Source organism: Phyllostomus discolor, chromosome 14, assembly GCF_004126475.2.
Source record: "Phyllostomus discolor isolate MPI-MPIP mPhyDis1 chromosome 14, mPhyDis1.pri.v3, whole genome shotgun sequence".
Taxonomy (NCBI): Eukaryota; Metazoa; Chordata; class Mammalia; order Chiroptera; family Phyllostomidae; genus Phyllostomus; species Phyllostomus discolor.
In genome coordinates, this window is record NC_040916.2 from 45,143,041 (window position 1) to 45,165,287 (window position 22,247).

Here is a 22,247-nt window from a genome sequence, read left to right on the forward strand (position 1 = left end):
AACCCTAAAACATCTGTCGGGATATCCGGTTGTAAAATTGAGAGAGACCGCCGAGCCAACACATAATGAGCTCAGGCAACACAACCCAGTTCGTCCAAAGAACGAAATTAAATTGACCCACTGAGCCACCGTAGGGCCTGTCTGCAGTCCCGGGCGCTTAAGTATTCAACCCAGGATTCGTTAGGCTGTCAGGCACCCGCATCATGTGACCATTAGTAGCCCCTGGATTGGCTTTGCTCCGCTCAAGCCCTCCCCGCCTCATTGTGTGGGATGGAACACTAGGTTAAACGCATGCGCAGTGTTCGGACTTCTCTGGCCACCAGGAGTGGAGCTGTGGAGTTGGGCGATAAACAGGCTGTGGCTAGGAGGAGGGGGAGGGGGCGTTCGCTCTGCCGGGACTTCTCACGCCCCCTCATTCTTTTAGGTGTGGTCAGGTCCGGACACGGGTTCTCGTCAGCCGGCTTGAGCCTACCCCCTTGTGAAAGGGAAAAATAGCTTTCGCAGAAAGCAGTTCAAGTTGCGGAGAGGGTGCGAGACGTGGATTGTCCCCATGCCAGCCAAGTGGTGCGGCCCTGAGCTGGTCCGGGAGCCTGCCCGACGTGTCTGAGAGAGGCCCCGGAGGGGGCGGGAAGGTGACGGTCAGAACGCGGTCTCTGGGAAGAGACGTGGGGAAGATTCGACTCCGAGAAGAGGAAGAGCCCCATTGAAAGGGAGTGAGGCCGCTGAGGGGGAGGGGGCTGCCAAGATGGCGTCTGCCTCTGGGACGTCGGCGGTGGGGTTTTCATCCGTGGATGCCGGGGTTCTTTCCAGCGCCTCGTCCTCAGGTAATGCGGGCGGGGCGTGGAGAGGGGGTTGGTGACGGCTGTGCGGTGGGAGCACGAGCGAGACTTAGAAGGCTACCTGTAGCTGGGGATGTCCTAAGAGCTGCCTGTAAGAACAGAAGGCTGGGCTTCTAACTAGCAGGGCTTTCTGAGCGGGCAGGGCAGTCTGAGGAAAAGATTGATTTGATTGAGAAAAGGGAAGCTGTCAAAAACGTTGGCTGTCTTGGAGGAGACCGAGTTGAGGACTAAGAAGTAGGGTCAGGGGTGCATCAAAGGAAGGGCAGGGAAACCAAAGGAAGTAGAGGAAAGGAAAGGAAGGGAAAGGAAAGGGGGCTTTACAAGTAGAGAGGAAATTACTTATTATGAGAGGCAGGTAGAATCCAGGAAGATTGTGAGGTCAATTGAAAATGTGAAAGAGAAGCCGTGGGACTTAAACGGTATTGAAGAGTGATGGGACGATTTTGATTGCTGGGGAGTTTAGGGAATTGTGAATTTTATTGGGGGTGGGAGTTAATGGAGACGTCTCTTTTCTCGGAGACTGCTCCTAATGCGTACTTTCTTTCTCTCTTGGTGCCCCCGGCCTCCCCCTCCCCCACGCGCGTGCTCACCGATACATGTTTTGTCAAACATACTCCCTGGGTGACTTCTATATCTAGACTTACCAACTTCGAGAAGGAATGGACAGTGTTGAAGGCCTGAGGAATGTGGAAATTAGGGTTAAAATACCCTAAAAAATAGGTGGAGAAGGTGGAATGATGTAGTTTTGCTTGAGTTGCAGTAGAGGCCGACAGGGGGGATGCTAGGAATTAGGCCTGAGGAGGATGGAATTGGCAGGGTGGCTCTGAGTGCTGTGGGGGAATATTGCATAATAGGAAATAGACTGGGAGAATGCTGGGGCCTATCAGGAAATTAGCACTTGGCGAATGGAGCCAGGGACTGTTGAAGGTTGAGGGAGGGTGAAGAGCCCACAAGAGAAGAAACAGATTGTGTGTAGGAGGGAAAATGTGTGGTGTTGGGATGTGGCGGGGGGAGTTTGAGTCAGAAACTGTTCTAGAGCTTCCATCCGAAATGTCTGGTGTTCCACAGTGACTGTTGCCTGGACACTGTGAACAGGAGGAGCTACCAGATGTTGAATGCATGACTTGGGATGTTGACATTTCCCGGGGCTTAGGTTTGAATCCTTGCCATTTTGAATTGGCTAAATAGAGAGTTCCACCTTTCATACCCCAGCTCAGAGGAACTGATAATGGTCACAAATATTTTCTTCATAAGCTGCAGTTTTATTTATGTGCATCTATTTTTAGTTTCTTGAGAGGTGATTTTTGCTCTTCCTGTGAAAGCATTAGAGAGCCAAAACAAGTCATGGTGCATCTAAGTGTGAAAAAGGATAATGTAAAAATAATAGTTTTGTGTGTGTGTATTATAGGCCCATAATTTAAAGCGCCTTTCCACCCTCCTCCAATGCAAGAAAGAAGAATGGTTATGTGTAGTCCTTAAATTACTATCAAGTCAGGTATTTTTTCTATTAGAAATAGGGTTATTTTTTTTTTAAACCAGGTTAGTCTTAAAAGCCCTGTGTTTATATCCCAGATTTTGACCCAGCCCCCAGCTCATGGAAGTATTGGCCAGGTGGACAAATTTAGGAGTAAAAGGAAGTATTTCTTTTTCACTTACTGATACGTCTTCCTCTTCTTCCAATCTCTATTACTGCTTGAATCCCCTCTTTTTTAAATGTCACTTTTTTTGTGTGGGTTTTTTTTAATGTTTTCTGTCAGATCCTAGGGCTAGCAGTTAGTAAGTCAGACTGTAATGAATGTTTTTCTACTGTGTTTTCACCAGAGTCACATATTGTGTTTCAGTGGACTTTACAGCACCTTGACTCTGGTGTGTTAATACAGTATTTGAAGTCGAGGTGTAAACATACCCAAAATAAGTAACTTTAGATTCTTTTCTTAATAGAACTTTTGTTTCTTATACCCACCTTTTCTGCTTTTTTGGCAAATATTGAAACAGTTGGATTAAGAAATTAAGAGAAATTCTGTTCATAACTATTCCTGAAAATATGGGATTATTCTGTGCAAATACACAAAGTGTTAAAATTAACATTTTGTGTATTTGCATGTTCACTTAGCTTTGGGTTTAGTAAATTTAGTAGAATATTCCATTTTAAGGATATGTTTTTGAGGAGTGTAGGATGTTTGATGCAAAGGAAGCTATTAAAAATTTCTGTTGTTGATTAGGGGAGACTGGTGCTCAGTCTGGATGGTACCTAGAGAAATAGGACATTGGCAGGAATAAGTGATGGCTTATGGTTTCCTAAATCGTGAAAAGCTAGAAGGCTAGCTTTGTAGAAATTCAAAGTAGGAGTGTGTGTGTTGTGTTTTAACCATCCTAAAACCAATTTATTCTTAGATGCTTCTCTGAACTCGCTTAAATTTTGGTGAAACTCCGAGTCTTAAAACTAGAAGCAAGATTCTCTGGCATTATTGAAAATGGATACAAAATAAGAAATGTCAGGATTTAGGGTAGATTGATTGATGTTTTAAATAAGCCACTCATAACCTTTGGAGGCTCAAAATCTTTTGGCATTCAAGTTAGGAGGGACAGGTTATTTAGAATAGTTGTCCCCTGTCTAGACTATTTTGCCATTAAGCCAGAGCTGGTCTTTTATGCTGCTGACAAGTGAACTACCAAGGGTAGAGCAAACCACTCCCTGGCGATGTTTGACACCTTTTCCCATTGGAGTAATTAACCGTGTTTGGAATTTGGGTGAAGCAGTTACAAATGAATGTCAGCTTACAGCAGCCATCATGTTTTTTTTTTTTTTTTAACTTTATTCAGTGCAAAACAGCTCAGCCATATTTTTTAAGTATATTTTATTGATTATGCTATTAACAGTTGTCCCAGTTTTTTCATGTCCATTGGTCACACATATAAGTTCTTTGGCTTCTCCATTTCCCATTCTATTAACCTTCTCATCTACTTTGTACCTACCAATTATGCTTCTAAATCCCTGTACCTTTTCCCCCATTCTCCTCCTCCCCCCTCCTCCCTCCCTGCTAATGGAGAGCTAATAACTCTCCATGTGATCTCCATTTCTATGATTCTGTTCCTGTTCTAGTTGTTTAGTTTGTTTTTTGTTTTTGTCTTTTAGGTTCAGTTGTTGATAGCTGCTAGTTTGTCATCATTTTACTGTTCATCGTTTTGATCTTTTTCTTAAATAAGTCAGCCCCTTTAACATTGCATATACCATAATAAGGGCTTGGTGATGATGGACTCCTTTAGCTTTACCTTGTCTGGAAAGCACTTTATCTGCCCTTCAATTCTAAATGATAGCTTTGCTGGGTAGAGTAATCTTGGATGGAGGTCCTTGCTTTTTATCACTTTGAATACTTACTGGTTGTTAATAAAAAAAATGATGTAGTTTGCCATCTAGTTTCAGCTGTTTGGTGGGTAAAGGAAATTTATTCCTTCTCTTCCTCCCTCTTCCTCCAATCCCCATTATTAGGACTGTGGCAGCACCACTTAAAAAATAAAATCAGCCCTGATAAAGGGCTGTCGACAGCACGGCCATCTGTTACACTAGTGTAGAGAGAGCCTGTTTCTCTATTTGTAGTTTGACTAGTCCGTCAAGAGCTTGAAATTCAGCCACTGAGTCCCCTTTTTACTACAGTGAAGGCAGGTAAAGTATTTCTGTTTTAGAGACTTGATTTGAAGTTAGTGGAGGAGTTAGAAAAGTTAGAATGTGAAGGTGTACACTGCTCCCCTGAAATAAGAACTGTGTGATAAAATCACATGTGAGTCCTCAAGAAAAAGTACTCGAAATCTTAGAAGATACGAACCAGTAACTTCTTTTGCTTCAGACTAGAACATTTTTGAAATTATCATCCTTTACATACATGATTTTATCATAAGCATGATGATTTGGAGGTAAATATATGATTTTTTTCCTTTCTCTTTTTTCTTAACCACTGAGGGAAGCCTCAGAGGACATAGGATTGATTCTGGTGGCTTTGTTTACTCAGCAGGTCCCTACCAGTAAATTGTGCTGTAATCTGATAACTCCAAAAAGTAGGGATTTTTTTGAGAGTTTTTGTTTGTTTTCTTTGTGTACAGTGTACACTGTTTATAGGCTGACCCCTTTCCCTTCAATTCTTCTATACTAGTGAAAGTAATGCCACTTAAGCCAGTTTACTGCAATGAGTAAACTGAAATTAGGAAATGTAAAGATAGAACAAAATGTCGAATAGTCACTAAGTACATTTGGTTGAGATTTTTAAGGAGGGAGAGATTTTTCTGTTTGCTTTCTTTTTAGGGTGTTTTGACCCCCTCCTTTTCTTTGTCCCCTTGGTATATTCTGCCAGAAAACTGACATCAGAATGTCATTTTTAAAATTGTTTTTGAAATCCTCCCTAAAGATACTGATTTGAGAGAAAGACAAGGAGAAACATAGATGTGAGAGAGAAGCCACCATTGGTTTCCTCCCCTATGCGCCCCAACAGGGAATGGAACCAGCAACCTAGGTATATGCCCTGACCCTGGATGAAATGGAAACCTTTTGGTGTACTAGACAATGCTCCAACCAACTGAGCCACCTGGCCAGGGCAGAATGTCATTGTTTTTGATTAACTATCTATTTCTGCCATTGCTGCTTGAGCTTTGAATAGCAGGATAATATGTTTTGCTTGTTAATTTCTCTGTGCTGTGCTGGGTTGATATAAAACTCTTCTAATTAATAACTTTGCTTAAATATGTGTTCGCTACTAGCTATTATATATTTTATTAGCCTATTTTTCTCTGATAATATAATGGAAACTATGGCCTGTTCAGTAAACAACAGAGATAACACTAGGACAAAGACAGAACTGGAGAGAAGAAAGGTGGGTACTTTATCATCTAAATTGGATATTTCCTAGGATTTAGGCATACTTTTACTTGACGTAAAGAAAGCAACAAGACCAAAGTTGTCATTATCATCTTCTTTCTTCTTTTTACTGGTTATATTTTCTTGATGAAGGATAAAAGTATACTTTAGGAAGTATGCTATTTTCTCATACCCTGGCAAAGAGAATCTGTTTTCCTCTGTTTCAAACCCCAGCCCACCATTCAGTTTCAGAGAGTGGACTAATGGTGTTTCCTAAAGGAAACCCCTTCCTAGCCTATTTCCCCTATTACACTTCACTTCTCCACCCTTTCCTTTCAAGAGAACATGTGTGGTTTCTACATGTGTTGATCCTGTTTTGTATCTCTAATGAGCTTCTCTCTTTTTAAATAAATCTTTACTGGTGGCTATGTTTATTGCTTTTTTTTTTGAAAATGAAGATTATGAGAATTTTTTTAAGATTTTATTTATTTATTTTTAGAGAGGGGAAGGGAGGGAGAAAGAGAGAGAGAAACATCAGTGTGTGGTTGCCTCTCGTGGTCCCCACTGGGGACGTGGCCTGCAACCAAGGCATGTGCTCTGACTGGGAATCCAACCTGCGATGCTTTGGTTCACAGCCTGTGCTCAATCCACTGAGCTACGCCAGCCAGGGCTCTGTGTTTTTTTTGTGTTTTTGGTTTTTTTTTTTTTTTTTGGAGAGAGACAGACAGGCATTGATGTTAGTTAAAAACATGTATCCCTGGCTGGTGGGATACCACCCACAGTGGGTTGAGTGCTGGCCTGCAAACCTGAAGGTCTGTGGTTCCATTCCTGGTCAGAGCACAGGCCTGGGTTGCGGGCCAGGTGATCCCCCATTGAACGAGTGCAAGAGGCAACCTTCTCTCGCACATCGATGTTTCTTTTCCACTCTTTCATCCTTCTCCTTTGTCTAAAAAAATAAATAAGATATAAAAATCCATTGGTTGCTTCCTGTTCACTCCCCGACTAGGGATTGAATCAACCCATGGTTTGAACCTGAGACCTAAGTACGTGCCCTGACCGGGAATCAAGCTGCAAACCTCTTGCTACACAGGTTGATGCTCCAATCAACTGAACCACCTGGCTAGGGTTCTTAGGCGCTTGATTGTTTCTTTTACTGTTTTCTGGTGAAGTGAACTTTTTTCTCAAGCCCCTTTGTCTTTTAATGTTTTCTTTCTTTTTTTTTTTAAATTTTAGAAAGAGGGAGGAAGGGAAAGAGAAACATCAATTTGTTTTACTTATTCATGCACTCATTGGTTGATTCTTGTATGTACCCTCACCAGGGATCAAACTGGTAACCTTGGCATATCAGAACAAGGCTCTAATCAGCTGAGCTACCTAGCCAGGGCCAACCTCTCCATCTTTTTAAACTTTGTCTCTAATCATTTTTTCTTTATCTTCTTGTGAAATTTTATTCTGTTTATTTGTAATGGCTGTGTACAATGTGTATTAATTGATAAACAGGTAACTCTTTAAAAGACTCCTTACTGTTGGAGTTTGAGGAAGACCCTGGCAAAAAGAGAGGATGGTAGGTTCCTAGTACAGAGTTCAATATCTTATTATTTATCTTGTATACTTAACTGAGCAATATGGAATTAACTTCGAATAAGCTCTAAAGGATCAGTGTTGTTGATGGGGAGTGGGCTAAGGAGAAGGTAAGCAAGGGAAGTTGGGAAAGAATGGGAAGGATTTTTTTTTTTTTAAAGATAAACATGTAATTAGCTAGAGTATCTTAGTTTTCTTGTGTACCTTGTAGGTAAACAAGCCTGGGAAACTTCAAGTTTTCATTAAGAAGAACCTGTAGAAAAGGGATGGCCAAATGATTTCGTTGCAGTGGGGGGTGGGGGTAGGTAATTGTTTTGAAGTGCATTTTGGGGTAATTAAAGCTCATTATGTATCTATCATTCACTTTAGACTTTCTCTACTGAAACATGTACATTCCAATCCAGCAAGATTTATTGCTTTTTCAAGATAGAGCCAGGTTTGGAAATAGAATTAGGAGGCGGCAATTTGTCACAAATCTCAGATATCTCTCTGTCACGGGTGACTTATCCAGGACATCTGGATCTTTCGAAGGACTTGGATACTTTCAGACAAAGTTTAATGCCAAGGGATACATATCTGAAGCCTGAGGACCGTAAAATTTGCCTTGTAGTAGAGGCAGAAGCAGAAACAAAAGTTTATTACTAGGGGAAAGTGTAGAGACATTATAATTTAACCTTCTCATTTTCTAAGTTAAGAAACTGAGGTTCAGAGAGATTGTTACTAGTTACAGGGATGTTGCATAAAGGCTGTGTGTTATCAAGATGAGGCTTAGTACATTTAGAGTTCATTTCTTGCTATTTAGTTGGCTCTTAGCAGGGATGACTCCAGGACTGCTTTTCAGCTTTTGGTTTCTAGGAGCATCCTTACCTTTCTGACTGTTTCCTAGAAGATTTTTAAGAAAAATTCATACCTGCTAGGAAACAAAATTTAGGCTTTCTCTGAGATGTGGCTTGGTTTCTTAATTGGCTTTAGTCTATATTGAGGGTATAGTAATGATACTTCTTTTTTTAAATGCAATTTTTTGAAGTTGAATACTTCTCATGAGGCAGGCTGACATTTTAGATGATTTTGAAATATTTTCACGTGGAGAATATATTGTACTTCCCACCTGCTAGGGTATACAGTAGTTAAAATGGCTTTCAGTGTTTCAGGTTTAGAGGTTGAGAGAGATTGCTTCAGATAGTCCACCAATATGGACTTGGGGTCAGTATGGAGGTGTAGGTAAACACGACTGGCCTGTTCCTACAACCACATCAAAACTATAGCTGAACTGTGCCCTGGCTGGTGTAGCTCAGTGGATTGGGTGTGGATTTTGAACCAAAGGGTCGCCAGTTTGATTTCCAGTCAGGACCCATGCCTGGGTTATGGGCCAGGTCCCCATTGGGGGCCACATGAGAGGCAACCGCACATTGATATTTTTCTCCCTCTCTTTCTCCTTCTCTTCCCCTCTCTAAAAATAAACAAATAAACAAATAAACAAATAAAATCTAAAAAGAGATTCTACTAAAAAAAAAGTTAAACTGTGGAACAACCATCGTTCAAAACCATCAGAAATTGAAACTTTTAACTGGAACCTAATCAAAACAAACAAACAAGCAAAATATAACCAGAAACATTGAAATTAAGAACAATCTGACAGTAACCAGAGGGGAGGTGGGAGGGAATAATGGGGGGGAGAAGGGAAGCTCATTCAGGAACAATATAAAGGACACATGGACAAAACCAAGGGGAGGGGTGGAAGCAAGGGAGGTGGGAATGGTGGAGGTGGGGGAGTAAATGCAGACAACTGTAATTGAACAACAACAAAATAATTTTCGAAAAAGTCAACCTAATAACTTTTGTTTTCGGAGATTTATTGGAAATAATTCAATGTTGGAAGTAGTCAAATCCCATTAAATAAAGAGATTATTTTCTTTAGAAGGCAGGAAAAAAAATTGAGTTGAGTGGAAGTCCTACAACTACGAAATTGAAGAAACTACAACATGACTGGTAGGAGAGGCAGAGATGCTGAACGGGCTGACCCCCACCTCAGGAGTGAAGGGTCCCAGCCCCACATCAGTCCCCCACCACAGGGGGCAGGTGCCAGTGCCAGGGTTCCAGTGCCTGGAAGAGAAGTCACCGTCACTGCTGGCTGTAAAAACCAGTGGATATTGAGGCTGTGGAAGATGGAAACTGCTGGACTCCCTTGCACATCCTCTTAAAGAACCTGCACAGAGACTAACTCAGACTCACTCTCTCTGAGCTTCAGCGCAGGGGCAGCAGATTGAAAGGCATCAGAGACCTACACGGAGGAACTGATTTGTCCAGCACCGGGGCAGAAGCTGAGGGGCAGCTTTCTTCCAGACAGAAGTACTGGCAGAGGCCCCTCCCCCAACAGAGCCACAGGGCTGGCTGGCTGCACATCTGAGTCTCCATCAACCTGGCTCACAAGGTTTGCCCCACCCTGGTGATTTGTGAAGCCCTGCCCCTCCCAACATTCCGATCCACCCTAGCTGTTTCCCGTGGCTTTTCCATTTGAATGGCTTGTCTTGACCCTGCTTCAGATGTTCCTAAATTATCTTAACCCTGCAGAGGTCCCGCTGATCTGAGAGATACAAATTCTTTTTTTAAATAATTACATATATTGGGCACATCGGTTCAAGGTCATAACTAGCCGTGTGTTTATACGTGACTAATGTTAAGCCATAAGGTTTAAGCCATCAGTTTGGCTATAACACATATTTCCTAAGGGTGTGTGATAATCAATAGTAGATTGTACCTAAGAGGTACCCAAACTCTGAAGTCAGTGTTGCTATAGTTGGTTTTTCTTTTGCGTTTTTGTTTTCACAAATTTCGAAGTCAATGTTGTGTTTATTTATCATTGAAAATGACTGGAAAATACAGCGATTTGATAATCCAAGAGATGTTGTGGAACTTCAGTGAATGCTACTCAAGTCTAATGATGAGAATGATAGAGTTGAATAAGAAAATGAAAGAGATTTAGAAGATGAAGTGTATGTGGAAGCTCATTCAGAAGATTTGGATACCAGCAAGATAGTTCCAGTGAAGGAAGTAAAGATGAATTAGACATGAATGAAGAGTATTTTTTGGAAAGGCTAAAGAATCAAAGACTAAAGGAAAAATCCATTAAGAAGACAAATTAGAAAACAGCTGCAGAATATTTTGTGTCCACTTGTGTTAGTGTGGCCAAAAAATGCCAAGACAGAACTCAACTGCTTTATCACAAAAGATATTTTCAGAGCTAATCTTATTATATACAAATAAGTACATTGATTTTGTCTTAGCCAGTTTCCACAAGAAAGAGATGGTAAATGAATATATATTTTACATTTCATTGTTTAATAATTTATATTATAACTGGAAAATAAAAAATCATGTCTTTATTATATAAATACAAGAAATGCAAATTTATAGTGTTTAAAAATATTTTTTCGTATTTCAGCACATACTAGTAATGAATATATCACTTGGATACATGTGACCTATGCTGTAATTCTTTAGACTGTGACTTCCTCAGGGTTAAACAAGCACCATTCAGCAAGCTCTGTACCTCTTGATAAGTTGCCCCAGGCCTGGCACTAGCACCAGCCAGCGTTGGCTCACAGCTTGGCCTTGTCTGGGCATCTCTATGCCCAGTACAAGTAGCAGCTATCTGCAGATTGCCTTGTGGCTTATGCTGTGTGACCCCATACAGAACACAGGCAGTGACTAACCTTGGATGTGCCAACAGCAGTCAGGGCTCAATTACAATAGGAGGGTGTACACAGTGGGCACACCTCAAGTACACAGCTTGGGTAATGGGGGAGGCTATGCCACTGGACCCTACAGGATATCTACTACATTAAACCACTCTACCAAGCCTGGGAGACCTAGCAGTTCTACCTAATACATAGAAACAAACACAGGGAGGCTTCCAAAATGAAACAAACAAACATGGCCCAAATGAAAGAACAGAACAAAACTCCAGAAAAAGAACTAATCAAAATGGAGATAGACAGTCTTATCAGATGTAGAGTTCAGAATACTGGTTATAAGGATGCTTAGTGAACAGAACTTTGACAGCATAAAAAAGGACATGGAATCCATAGAAAAGAGCCAGTCAGAAATGAAGAATAAGCTAATTAAAATAAAGAACAATTTACAAGAAATCAACAGTAAAGTGAATGAATCAGAGAATCAAATCAGTGATTTGGAATATAAGGAAGCAAAAAAGAGCCAATCAGAAGAGCAAGAAGAAGAAAAAAGAATCCAAAAAGTTGAGGATAGTGTAAGGAGCCTCTGGGACAACTTCAAGTGTACGAACATTTGAATCATGGGGGTTGCCAGAAGAAGAGAGAGGGCAAGAAATTGGAAACCTATTTGAAAAAATAGTAAGAGACAACCTCTCTAACTTGATGGAAATAGACATACAAGTTCAGGAAATGCAGAGTCCCAAAGAAGGTGAACCCAAAGAGGCCCACCTCAAGGCATATCATGATTAAAATGCCAAAGGTTACAGGTAAAGAGGATCCCCCCATTTTTCTTAATTTTTAAAAAATATTTTATTTACTCATTTTCAGAGGGTAAGAGAAGGAGAGAAATATTAATGTGTGGTTGCCTCTTGTGTACCCTGTACTGGGGACCTGACCTGCAACCCAGGCATGTGCCCTGACTGGGAATTGAACCAGTGACCCTTTGGTTTGTAGCCTGCGCTCAATCCACTGAGCTACACCAGCCAGGGCAAAAGAGGATCTTAAAAGCAGCAAGAAGAAAGTGGTTAGTTACCTACGAACCCCCATAAAACGGTAACCTGATTCCTCAAAAGAAACGTTGCAAGCTAGAAGGGACTGGCAAGAAATATTCAAAGTGATGAAAAGAAAGGACTTACAACCAAGATTATGCTACCCAGCAAAGCTATCATTTAGAATTGAAGATAAAGAGCTTCCCAGACAAGAAAAAGCTAAACGAGTACATCACCACCAAACCAGCATTATATGAAATGTTAAAGGGTCGTCTTTAAGGAGAAAATGAAAAATATAGCCCTGGCTGGTGTGGCTCAGTGGATTGAATGCTGGCCTATGAACCAAAGGGTCTCAGGTTCGATTCCCAATCAGGGCGTATACTTGTGTTTTGGGTCAGGTCCCCAGTAGTGGGGCATGCGAGAAGCAACCATACATTGATGTTTCTTTCCCTCTTTCTCCCACCCTTCCCCTTTCTAAAAACATAAAATCTTAAAAAAAAAAAGAACAATAAAATGGCAACAAATACATATCTATCAACAGTTGAATCTAGAAAACAAAAACTAAGAAGCAGAACAGAAAGAATCATAGATACAGAGAACATTTTAATGGTTGCCAGACAGGAGGTGGGCTGGGGGAATGGGCAAAAGGGAAGGGATCAAGAAATACAAATTGGCAGTTAAAGCATAGTCATGGGGATGTAAACTACAGCATAGGAATTAGAGTAGCCAAAGAACACATACATGACCCATGGGCATGGACAGTGGTGTGGGGATTGCCTGAGGAAGTGAAGGGGGCAAAGGGGGGAAATTTGGACAATTTAACAGCTTAATCAAATACAATTTTAAAAAAAGACGATAGTCCAGCAAACAACTTGGCTGATTGTGGTTTGTTTTGAGTGGGTTTTTGCTTTTGCTTTTTTTGTTTTTAAATCTTTTAAAGCCTCTGGCTCTCAATCTTACTAAGAAAGACATCCTCTAAGAGTTAGCATTTTCTGAAAACCGTGTTTCTCTCTTTATGCTCTACGTAGAAATTATTAACAAAATTTATGTAGTAATGTTGGTAGGTTGTTGAGTTGGGCGGGTCTCTGGGATTGCTTCTCCATGACCTGTTCAGGCACAATTCCAGTTGTCTGAGGAATGCACATCCGGCCAACCTCTAGTGTCTCCAAATTATATGTGTATTTCAAACACTGAAGTCAGTCACACACTGCCTCTTAAATTGTCATCTGGTGGATGATGTCATTTCCTCTCCAAAGGAAATACTTCTGCTCTGAAAGTGTAGGGACAGGCTCTGGTATTAAGGCCAACTCTGTTTTGTTCCCCACACTGGGGGGAAAACTTTTTTTGGAGCTATTTACTGTATGAAAATACTTTGTTTCAGTGATCTCTTTTAAGATCAACTCATAGTTTTGCCTTTTCACACTTTTCAGAATCATATTGATGGCTTTCTCTTCCTGAACGTTTTCTCCCTTTCTTTCAATAGTAAATCTTATTCTCAGGGGTTTAGTGGTAGCAAGCAAATTGATGGAGAGTCACAGTGGTATTTTGACTAGTGACTAGAAACCAGGCCCTCCAGCACCTTTTTCACCACAAACACGATTTAGGATTAGGCCAAAGGCCAAAATGGGGTGCTTCCTTAAGTCTAGTCCAGGGTTACTCAGAAAAATTTTCTTAACACCATGTGATGATTCAGCTTTGTTCTAGCAAGAATTGATTGAATTGTTTCCATTTAGGCACTTGACTGGTTCAGCAGTTTTGAAATTATTTTGGTAACATTAAAGATTTCCCACTTGTTTCATAATTTAGAGGCTGGGTCTTGTATATTTTTCTAGTCTTGTCATCCAGGAGATAAGCTAAAGTTAGGTATTCCTGTGTTATAGGAGAATATTAATATTCTGAAGGATACAAAAAATAAACCTCAGAGAGAATCTCTTACATATGCTGGTATAGGTTTGTCTCAGGTTGAATAGGTATTTTAAAGTATTGGGTTCGCCAAAAAGTTTGTGTGTTTTTTTGTGTAAAATAAAAGACATATTTTTCATTTTCATTGATAACTACTGATTTATGTATTTTTAAAAATACTTACTTACTTTTATGGAGAGGGGAAGAGAGGGAGAGAAACATCAGTGTATGAGAGATACAGTGATGGATTGCCTCTCACATGCCCGTAACTGGGGACCTGGCCTGCAACCCAGGCGTGCATCCCTACTGGGAATTAAACCAGTGACCCTTCGGTTTGCAGACCAGCATTCAATCCACTGAGCCACACCAGCCAGAGCTGATTTGTGTATTTTGACAGTGTCTGCTGTCTCCCGTGTGATATAGTGTTGATTGTTTTCAGTGTCTTTGATCACTGTCAACCCCAACTGGTCTACCCAGCTGGTCTGCCCAACCACAGAGCAAGAAATCTCCAGCACGAAACTTCACAAACCATTTTTGACACGTCCGATCAGTCACAGCACCTTCTTCACACCCTGCACAAATCTTTTTTTGGGTTTCAGTTGCATTTTTACCTTTCTTGAAATAATAAAGCATAATATGCCAAAAATATTGCATATTGTATCTTTAATATTAAAATGGCTGCACAAAAATTCACCAATTAGATGGATAAGTTTTTTTAATGCATGCTGATATGACAGCTGTCACAATACAACCTAACAATCGTTTTGAATGACATTAAAGATAGCTAAATGCTACTAGAGCCATCTTACAAAAAACAAACAGACATGCCCTGGCTGGTGTGGCTCAGTGGACTGAGCACAGGTCAGAGCTAGGTCCCTTGTGGAGGGCATGCAAATGGCAACCACACAGTGATGTTCCTCTCCCTCTTTTTCTCCCTCCCTTCCCCTCTGTCTAAAAATCAATCAGTCAATCCAATCTTTTAAAAAGTACTTCATAAAACAAATTTCTGGCCAACCCAATAATATGTAGTAGAGAAACAGTGAGTGTATGGGAGTCATGCTTATTTGTAGCTTGGGATTGTTAGCAGCATTCAGGGCATTTTCTTTTTATATTTTGCTTCTATTGTGTCTCTGCAGCAGCATAATATACTTGTAGTGAGCTTGAGTTAAAGTGTGGGGTGTGGAATGATGTTAGTCTGCACGTCTGGGACTGTTGAGTGGTGGTTTAATGGGAAAAATGGGTTATAAAGTAATTATTCAATTATCTGTAATTATTTGTTATAGAAAATTTGTGTAGGTAAGGAAAAATAGAAGTTTAAAGTTACAGAATTAACCTAACCCACTATCCATGATAGTCATATTTTAACATTTTGGTATATGATCTTCTGGACCTTTTCTATGTGTATAAATACATATGAACTTATAAATAATTTTCAAAACTATGGTACTATATAATTTTTTTGCCTTTTCCAACAACTTACTGTGACATCCTATCCGTGAATAAATATACCTAAAAACAATGGTTATATGCTATTCCAGGGTGTCCAACCTACAGCCCACAGGCCCCATGCAGCCCAGGATGGCTTTGAATGTGGCCCAACACAATAATCATAAATTTACTTAAAACATTATGAGGGTTTTTTTTGTGATTACATGTTGCAGTGTATTTAATGTGTGGTCCAAGACAACTCCTCTTCTTCCCGTGTGGCCCAGAGACACCAAAAGGTGGGATATCCCTGGATTCCATTTTATGATTACACCACAGTTTAGGTCACTAATTACCTATTGTTCATTTAGATTCTTTTCCATTTATGTTATCTATTCAGTTATAGTTATATACAGTGTTTCATTAGATATCTTTGTATACACATTTTTGTCTACTTGACTGTTTCCATAGGATAAATTCCAACATTTAGATTAATTTGAACATTTTAGTTTTTAAGACTCTTTGTTATATATTGCCAAATTACCCTTTAAGAATGGAGGGAAGAAGCCCTGGCTGGCGTAGCTCAGTGGATTGAGCGCGGGCTGGGAACCAAAGTGTCCCAGGTTCAATTCCCAGCCAGGGTACATTCCTGGGTTGCAGGCCATAACCCCCAGCAACTGCACATTGATGTTTCTTTCTCTCTCTCTCCCCCACCCCCGCCTCTCCCCCCCCTCGCTCCCCCCCCCTCCCTCTCTCTCCCTCTCTCTCCCTCTCTCTCCCTCCTTCCCTCCCTCCCTAAAAATAAAAAAATAAAATCTTTTAAAAAAAAGAATGGAGGGAAGAGCCTCAAGTAAAACGTATACATATTCTTTCTTAAAAGATTAGAAGCCTGCGTGCAAACGAGTTTTTATACCTAAAATATTTTTGCCAATTTGAAATCACTCCCTAGGGAAATGATTTGGGTTGCAAGTTTTGTAACCACTCCTATAATTTTTCTGCCAGAACTACTTCTCTTGTTTTTTTACTAACTGCAAAAAATCATCTCACATTTCACAGTATGGTGTTGAGAATCAGGCCAGGTCACGTTCATAATTTTAAACTTTAGAGTTTTTTTTTAAAGATATGCTTAGTCTGCTGCAAGTAAATACAATCCTAGAATTAAGTGATAACTTTTCTGTTTTTCCTCATTTAGGTTACAACTTTCTGTGCTGTGAAGGCAAGAGTCAGAGAGGTAGATCTGATTCATATCTATACTGAAGAAGCAAGAGCTTGCACTAACTAGCGGCCAACTCCTCTTCCCCATAACAATTGCAGATTTTTGTAGTAGCAGTAGTAGTGCATGGTCTCCTTCCAAGAAGGCCGTGGATCTCTTACAAACATAACTTACTCAAGCTCCCATTTCCCTTTGCCCTCTCCAAAAAAGATGCTATCTTAACATAGAAGTATCTTGCTCACAGTTTCACAGTATAATATGAATCAGTCAACTCCCTAACATTTTGTCTTCCCATAACGTCATTTTCTTTTGTTTTAGTAATTGAGTCTCAATTCTTTTCCCTCTCTGCTTTACCTTTTTTTCCCCTGGCTTTTCCCATCTTTTAGATGGAGTTCATAATTCACAATGATGATAATTGCTTGTATTTATAGAGTATATATTATATGTTAAAGTGCCATACATGACTTATTTAATTTTCATAACAGTCCTGTGAGATGCATGTTACTATTTCTCCACCTTATGGATAAAGTAACCAAGGTCTTGAGAGTTTTAATAAGACTTGCCCAAGGTTACCCAGTGAGTAAATGGTAGATCTCATATTCAAACCTGCCAAACCTAGGCTTTCTAATTTCAGAGCTCACATTCCTACCCACTATACCATTATTGCTCCCTCGCTTATCTGAGAGTCTGTGTGCAAACTAACTTGACTTTAAACCAGATTAAGTATTTATTGTTGAATGGGTACTGACTGAACCAGTAGTCCTTAGTGAAGGAGAGAATAATATGGAAGGGAACTTAACCATTCTGACTTTAGCTCTCCTTTAAAAAGGAACAAAATTCTGACCTCCTATTGCCATAATATGTGGAGTTACTGATCATTCTTTCAGAAAATATTTTACAAGTTATGTGGATTCATGCCAAGGATTGGTAACTGATTTTCAAGTAAATTCCAAGATCCCTGAAACTAAACAAACAAAAGTTTGCTTACCAGATGCCCTCTTTTTGTCATTGCACATTCAGAGCAAGTCATGGTTCTTCGTACACCAAAAGGAAAATTAATCTGAGATGAAAGGAGCTCTTTTTCCCCCCCTCTGTTAAAGTGGCTGAGGTCCTGCCACAAAGACAAAATGGTACTTTCTACTACTAGTGAGGAGTATAGTATCTGTGAAACTGAAACTGCTCTTTGAAGTATCAGAACCCGAAAGACAGTTTCTGCTCCTCTGGAATACCGACATCGTGTGGTACAGAACAAAGATAATCTTACTAAAAAAAGTGAAATCTTCTATTTTTGCCAGTGACATTAATGACTTGTCAGAGGAACAGTGTTGTTATTGTTATAACCAACTTGAGAGGAATTGAACGAGGAAGACTCTGCTCTTAATCCTCTACCGGTGAATAAAAAAATAGATTTCTTTGTCCCAAGGGAAGGGGGCATAGTCGAGGGAAGAAAACAGGTGTTCATATTGTCCATTAGCAATTCTGGGATTGACTTAATTTGTTAGAGCATTCTAGTTCCCTTGGTGCTTTCTTGTCCCTCCTAGACACTAGTCCACCAGGAAATGAAAGCAAAAGATTTGGAAAAAAGAGATTTGAATTGGGTGTGAGGAATGTGGATTCCGATTCTCGCTCTGTCACCAGCTTTGCTCTCTGGCTTTGAGCACATCCTTATGCTCTGTGCTTTTATTTATTAAAAAACAGGATTAGACTAAAAATCATAAAGGCCCTTTCTGAATTTCTTGTTAATTTCTTTTTTTTTTCATAATACACATAGTTGTTGAAAATGGGCCAGTAGCTTCACTTGTGGCTGAAAGAGCTAAATTCTTAACTTGTTCTATTTAAAAATCAGCTTTCTTGAACAACTGTAAATTTCAGCCAGACTGAGCATCTCCAAGCCAGAATAGAAAAAAATTCTCAAAGTGGGTACACAGTTGGTTCTCTGGGTCTTTTATAGTTTCTTCTTTCTGCAGAGGAATTAGGGCTCCAAATTACTTTGGTTGGCTCTGTACCATCTACTGACCCGCAAAAATAAGTTACTTGAACCATTATTTTTTCTGGTGCAGCCTGTTGGTCGTGGCTTTAATTTTTGCTTCCAGTAGAGCAATACTAGCTAGTTGTTTACAGTGCTTCTTGGTTTAGGGCCTGTTAATAAGTAGGAGTCCCACAGTCATGAAGGAAATAAACTATGGACATGAATTGGGAAATTTGTGTATACAAAAAAAAAAAAAAAAAACAGTTTCTCTGTTACAACTTCATCCTGGATGTCTTACTTTTACTAAGAAGATCTTTTGGAAAGAAGCTAGTTCAGATAAAGAAACTTGATTATCTACACTTACTTTCTTTTCTTTGGTGGTATTTTTTCCCTAAATTTTAATTATAAAATTTTTCAGACATATACAAAATATAAAAAATCGTGTAATGAACCTCCATTATCATCAGCTAGCTTCAGCAATATTTTGCTAATCTTGTATCTATTATTCTCCATTCCCCCACCTTTACTCCCTGGAATATTCTAAAGCAAACTTAGCCTTCGTGTGATTTCAGCCATAAACACTTCAGAAAGTATTTCTACAGGTGAGGACTCTATTTAGAGGGGAGAAGGAGTTGTAACATTACCACAGCACAATTGTCACATCTACAAAATTAACAAAGGTTATTCAATTTCTTTTCTCAAGGCCTCTGTCTCAGAAATGTTTTTAGCTTATTTTCTTTTATTTTTTAAAAATTTAAAAAGATCCTTTAAATTTATTTTTAGAGAGAGGGGAAGGGAGGGAGAAAGAGAGGAAAAGCAACATCAATGTGTGGCACCCGAGATGTGAACCCTCACTTGGAATCAAACTGGAGACCCTTTGGTTCGAAGCCAGGTGCTCAATCCACTGAGCCACACCAGCCAGGGCAATTTTTAGGTTATTTTCTAATGAGCATCTAAACAAGTTTCAGACATACAGTATTTGGTGGATATGTCTCTTAAGTCATTAATTAAAACGATTCCCATGCCCTGTAGTATTGTTTTGAGGGCCAAACGAGATAATGTTTGTAAGTTTTTTAAGTGCTGTAAAAACATACATTGTTTGGTCAGTGGAGAGAAATAGTTTTTCTAAAAAAGTATCAGCATTTCAGTTTAGTCTTTTTTTTTTTTTTTAAGATTTAATTAATTTATTTTTAGAGAGGGAAAGGAGGGGGAGAGAGAGAAACATCAATGTGCGGTTGCTGGGGGCCGTGGCCTGCAACCCAGGCATGTGCCCTGACTGGGAATCGAACCTGCGAGTGCGGGTTCGCAGCCCGCGCTCAATCCACTGAGCTATGCCAGCCAGGGCTCAGTTTAGTTTTATAGTCAGGATTAAGGTGAAATAGGAATATGTGGAGATGCCCAAGTGATGGAGAACAAAGGAGCAATATTGTGAACTCCTCTTGATCAGGAACATATTCTTCCAAGAGTACCTAGCATAATTCCTGACATATAACAGAAAATCAATAAGTAGTCATTGAATAAGCAAATGGAGGGGAACAGAAATAATTCTGCATTGAACTGATGCTGAGATGTGTTACAATTGAGCCAATGAGGAGAAGCTGGTTAGGACTTTCTCTATAACATGTATAGTTAAGCTGTCAGCCTCTATAACCCACTGTTGAGTAATGCACTCTCCTTTCTTGTAGCACATACCACGTTTCCTAGTGTGATCTAAAGATAATATAGGCATATTGATAATAATCCTTCAGAGTTTTGACTTAGAAAGTGAGAGGGAGCTTCCCAAAATCCTCAGGAAAAGGTGTTTGGGATTTTTTTTTTCCTGAAAAAAAAAGTAAATGTTAATGTTGGAACTCTACTCCTCACTCAGTTTTCCTACCCAAAAAGATGATATATGTGGATCATGGATATGGATTATAAAATGATAGTATATATATTTTTAAAGATTTTATTTATTTATTTTTAGAGGGAGGGGAAGGGAGAGAGAAAGGAGGAGAGAAACATCAGTGTGTGGTGGCCTCTCACACGCCCCCAACTGGGGGCCTGGCCCACACCCCAGGCATGAGCCTTCACTGGGAATCCAACCAGTGACCTTTTGGTTCAAAGGCTTGCACTTAATCCACTGAGCCATGCCAGCCAAAGCTTTTCTTTTTAAAAAAAATCCTCACCTGAGGACACGCTTGACGGCCAGGGAGGGCGAGCGGAGGAGAGAAACATATGCGAGACAGAAACATTGATCTCTTGTTGCCTGTGGTATGTGCCCCTATCAGGGCCAAACCCGAAACCAATACGTCCCCTGATCGGGGATCGAATCCAAGACTTCAGTTTCCCGGATCATTCTCCAACCAACTGAGCTACACTGGCCTTGATGCTAATTAGAATTTAATGAAGGTCTAGATAATTGAACATTAAACCTTGCTGTGGACTCAACTTTGCTCTTGCCTTAGAAATCACATTTGACAACACTTGTGTAGCACTTCATAGTCATAAAGTACTTTGAATTTAGCTTATCTCATCTAATCATTATATAACCTAATACCGGTTTCTTTTCTCTTCAATATAGAAAACAATTTGCCCGAAACACTAACAGGGATTTGAACCTAGGTCTTCTGATTTTTATTTTTTATTTTATTTTTTTTTAAGATTTTATTTATTTATTTTTAGAGAGGGAAGGGAGGTAGGGAGGGAGGGAGGGAGAGAGAGAGAGAGAGAGAGAAACATCAATGTGCGGTTGCTGGGGGTTATGGCCTGCAACCCAGGAATGTACCCTGGCTGGGAATCGAACCTGGGACACTTTGGTTCCCAGCCTGCGCTCAATCCACTGAGCTACGCCAGCCAGGTGTCTTCTGATTTTTAAATAGCTTAGCATGTTGACTTGTTCTTGTCTAAAAGGTTGTAAGATATAAAAGGATTTACTTTGTGTGTGTGTGTTGGTTGACTCCTTAAATTTTGCAGTAAGTCAGTAGTCAGTAATCAGAGGCGTTCAGTTTTAGCTTAGGGTTCCCGTCCTCATTTGCCTAATTTTCCACCCAGCTGAAGTCAACTTTATTGAAGATGAAACATCCTACCAAAGAGGTAGATTATTGGGCTCTGCTGTTTTTCCAGTTTTCTGGGTTATTTTATGCAGCATGTCTTCCTAAAAGTTAGGTAATGTTTCCTGTTCCTCCTTTTTGGGAGGAAAAATGAAGACCATCTTGTTTCCCATTTTTTGCCACCCTGACTCACTATGAGGAAGGAAATTTTGCTGCTCTGCTTATGGGTACCAGAAATACTTGGTCTGTGGCCTTTGTACTACTAAGTGCTATTCCAGCCTCTCATCCAAGCCTAGCTATATTCTGAAATTCTCAGAGCGCTTGACCATTTGTCTTTAACAGTTGCTATTGGGCTTTACCTGATTGCCCTTCATCCCAGGCGTCTTCCTTGCTACCTCACTATTAATCCTTGTAAGTGGACTGGGGTTTTCCTCCTTAGGTACTAACTTACTGTTATTGCATGTTCGTCCCATTTGGACTCTTAACTTTTAAATTTTCTTCAATATATCTAATCTTTATTCCTTTCAATTCTTTAGAGCTAGATTGAAGTGCTATATCAGTAGGCTTTGAAGATAAAGGCCAACATTCTCCAATATGAAAAGGGAAGGAAGGTCATCTTCCTGAGTGATCATGTGTCTCTGATGTGATCATGGATGAAGGTTACAGGGATGGTAAACCTTTAGGAATTGACAACATTTCAGAGGAGATTTTTTCTATAGATAA

The 22,247-nt window shown here is 40.0% G+C and overlaps 1 protein-coding gene across 5 annotated transcripts in view; it reads left to right on the forward strand.

Annotated features, from left to right (window-relative positions):
• Nucleotides 1-260: 260 nt before the first annotated feature.
• Nucleotides 261-22,247, forward strand: part of PIP5K1A (phosphatidylinositol-4-phosphate 5-kinase type 1 alpha) — a 41,168-nt gene continuing 19,181 nt past the window's right edge. For 3 of the 5 annotated variants that reach the window (XM_036015844.1, XM_036015845.1, XM_036015846.1), the window contains exons 1-2: nt 292-824; nt 16,506-16,544. In XM_036015844.1, coding sequence (XP_035871737.1) covers nt 746-824; nt 16,506-16,544 — 118 coding nt within the window. In that variant the 5' untranslated portion in view covers nt 292-745. Of the gene's footprint in view, nt 825-16,505; nt 16,545-22,247 lie in introns of all 5 variants that reach the window. The other 2 variants (XM_036015843.1, XM_028502466.2) reach the window with 2 other exon arrangements.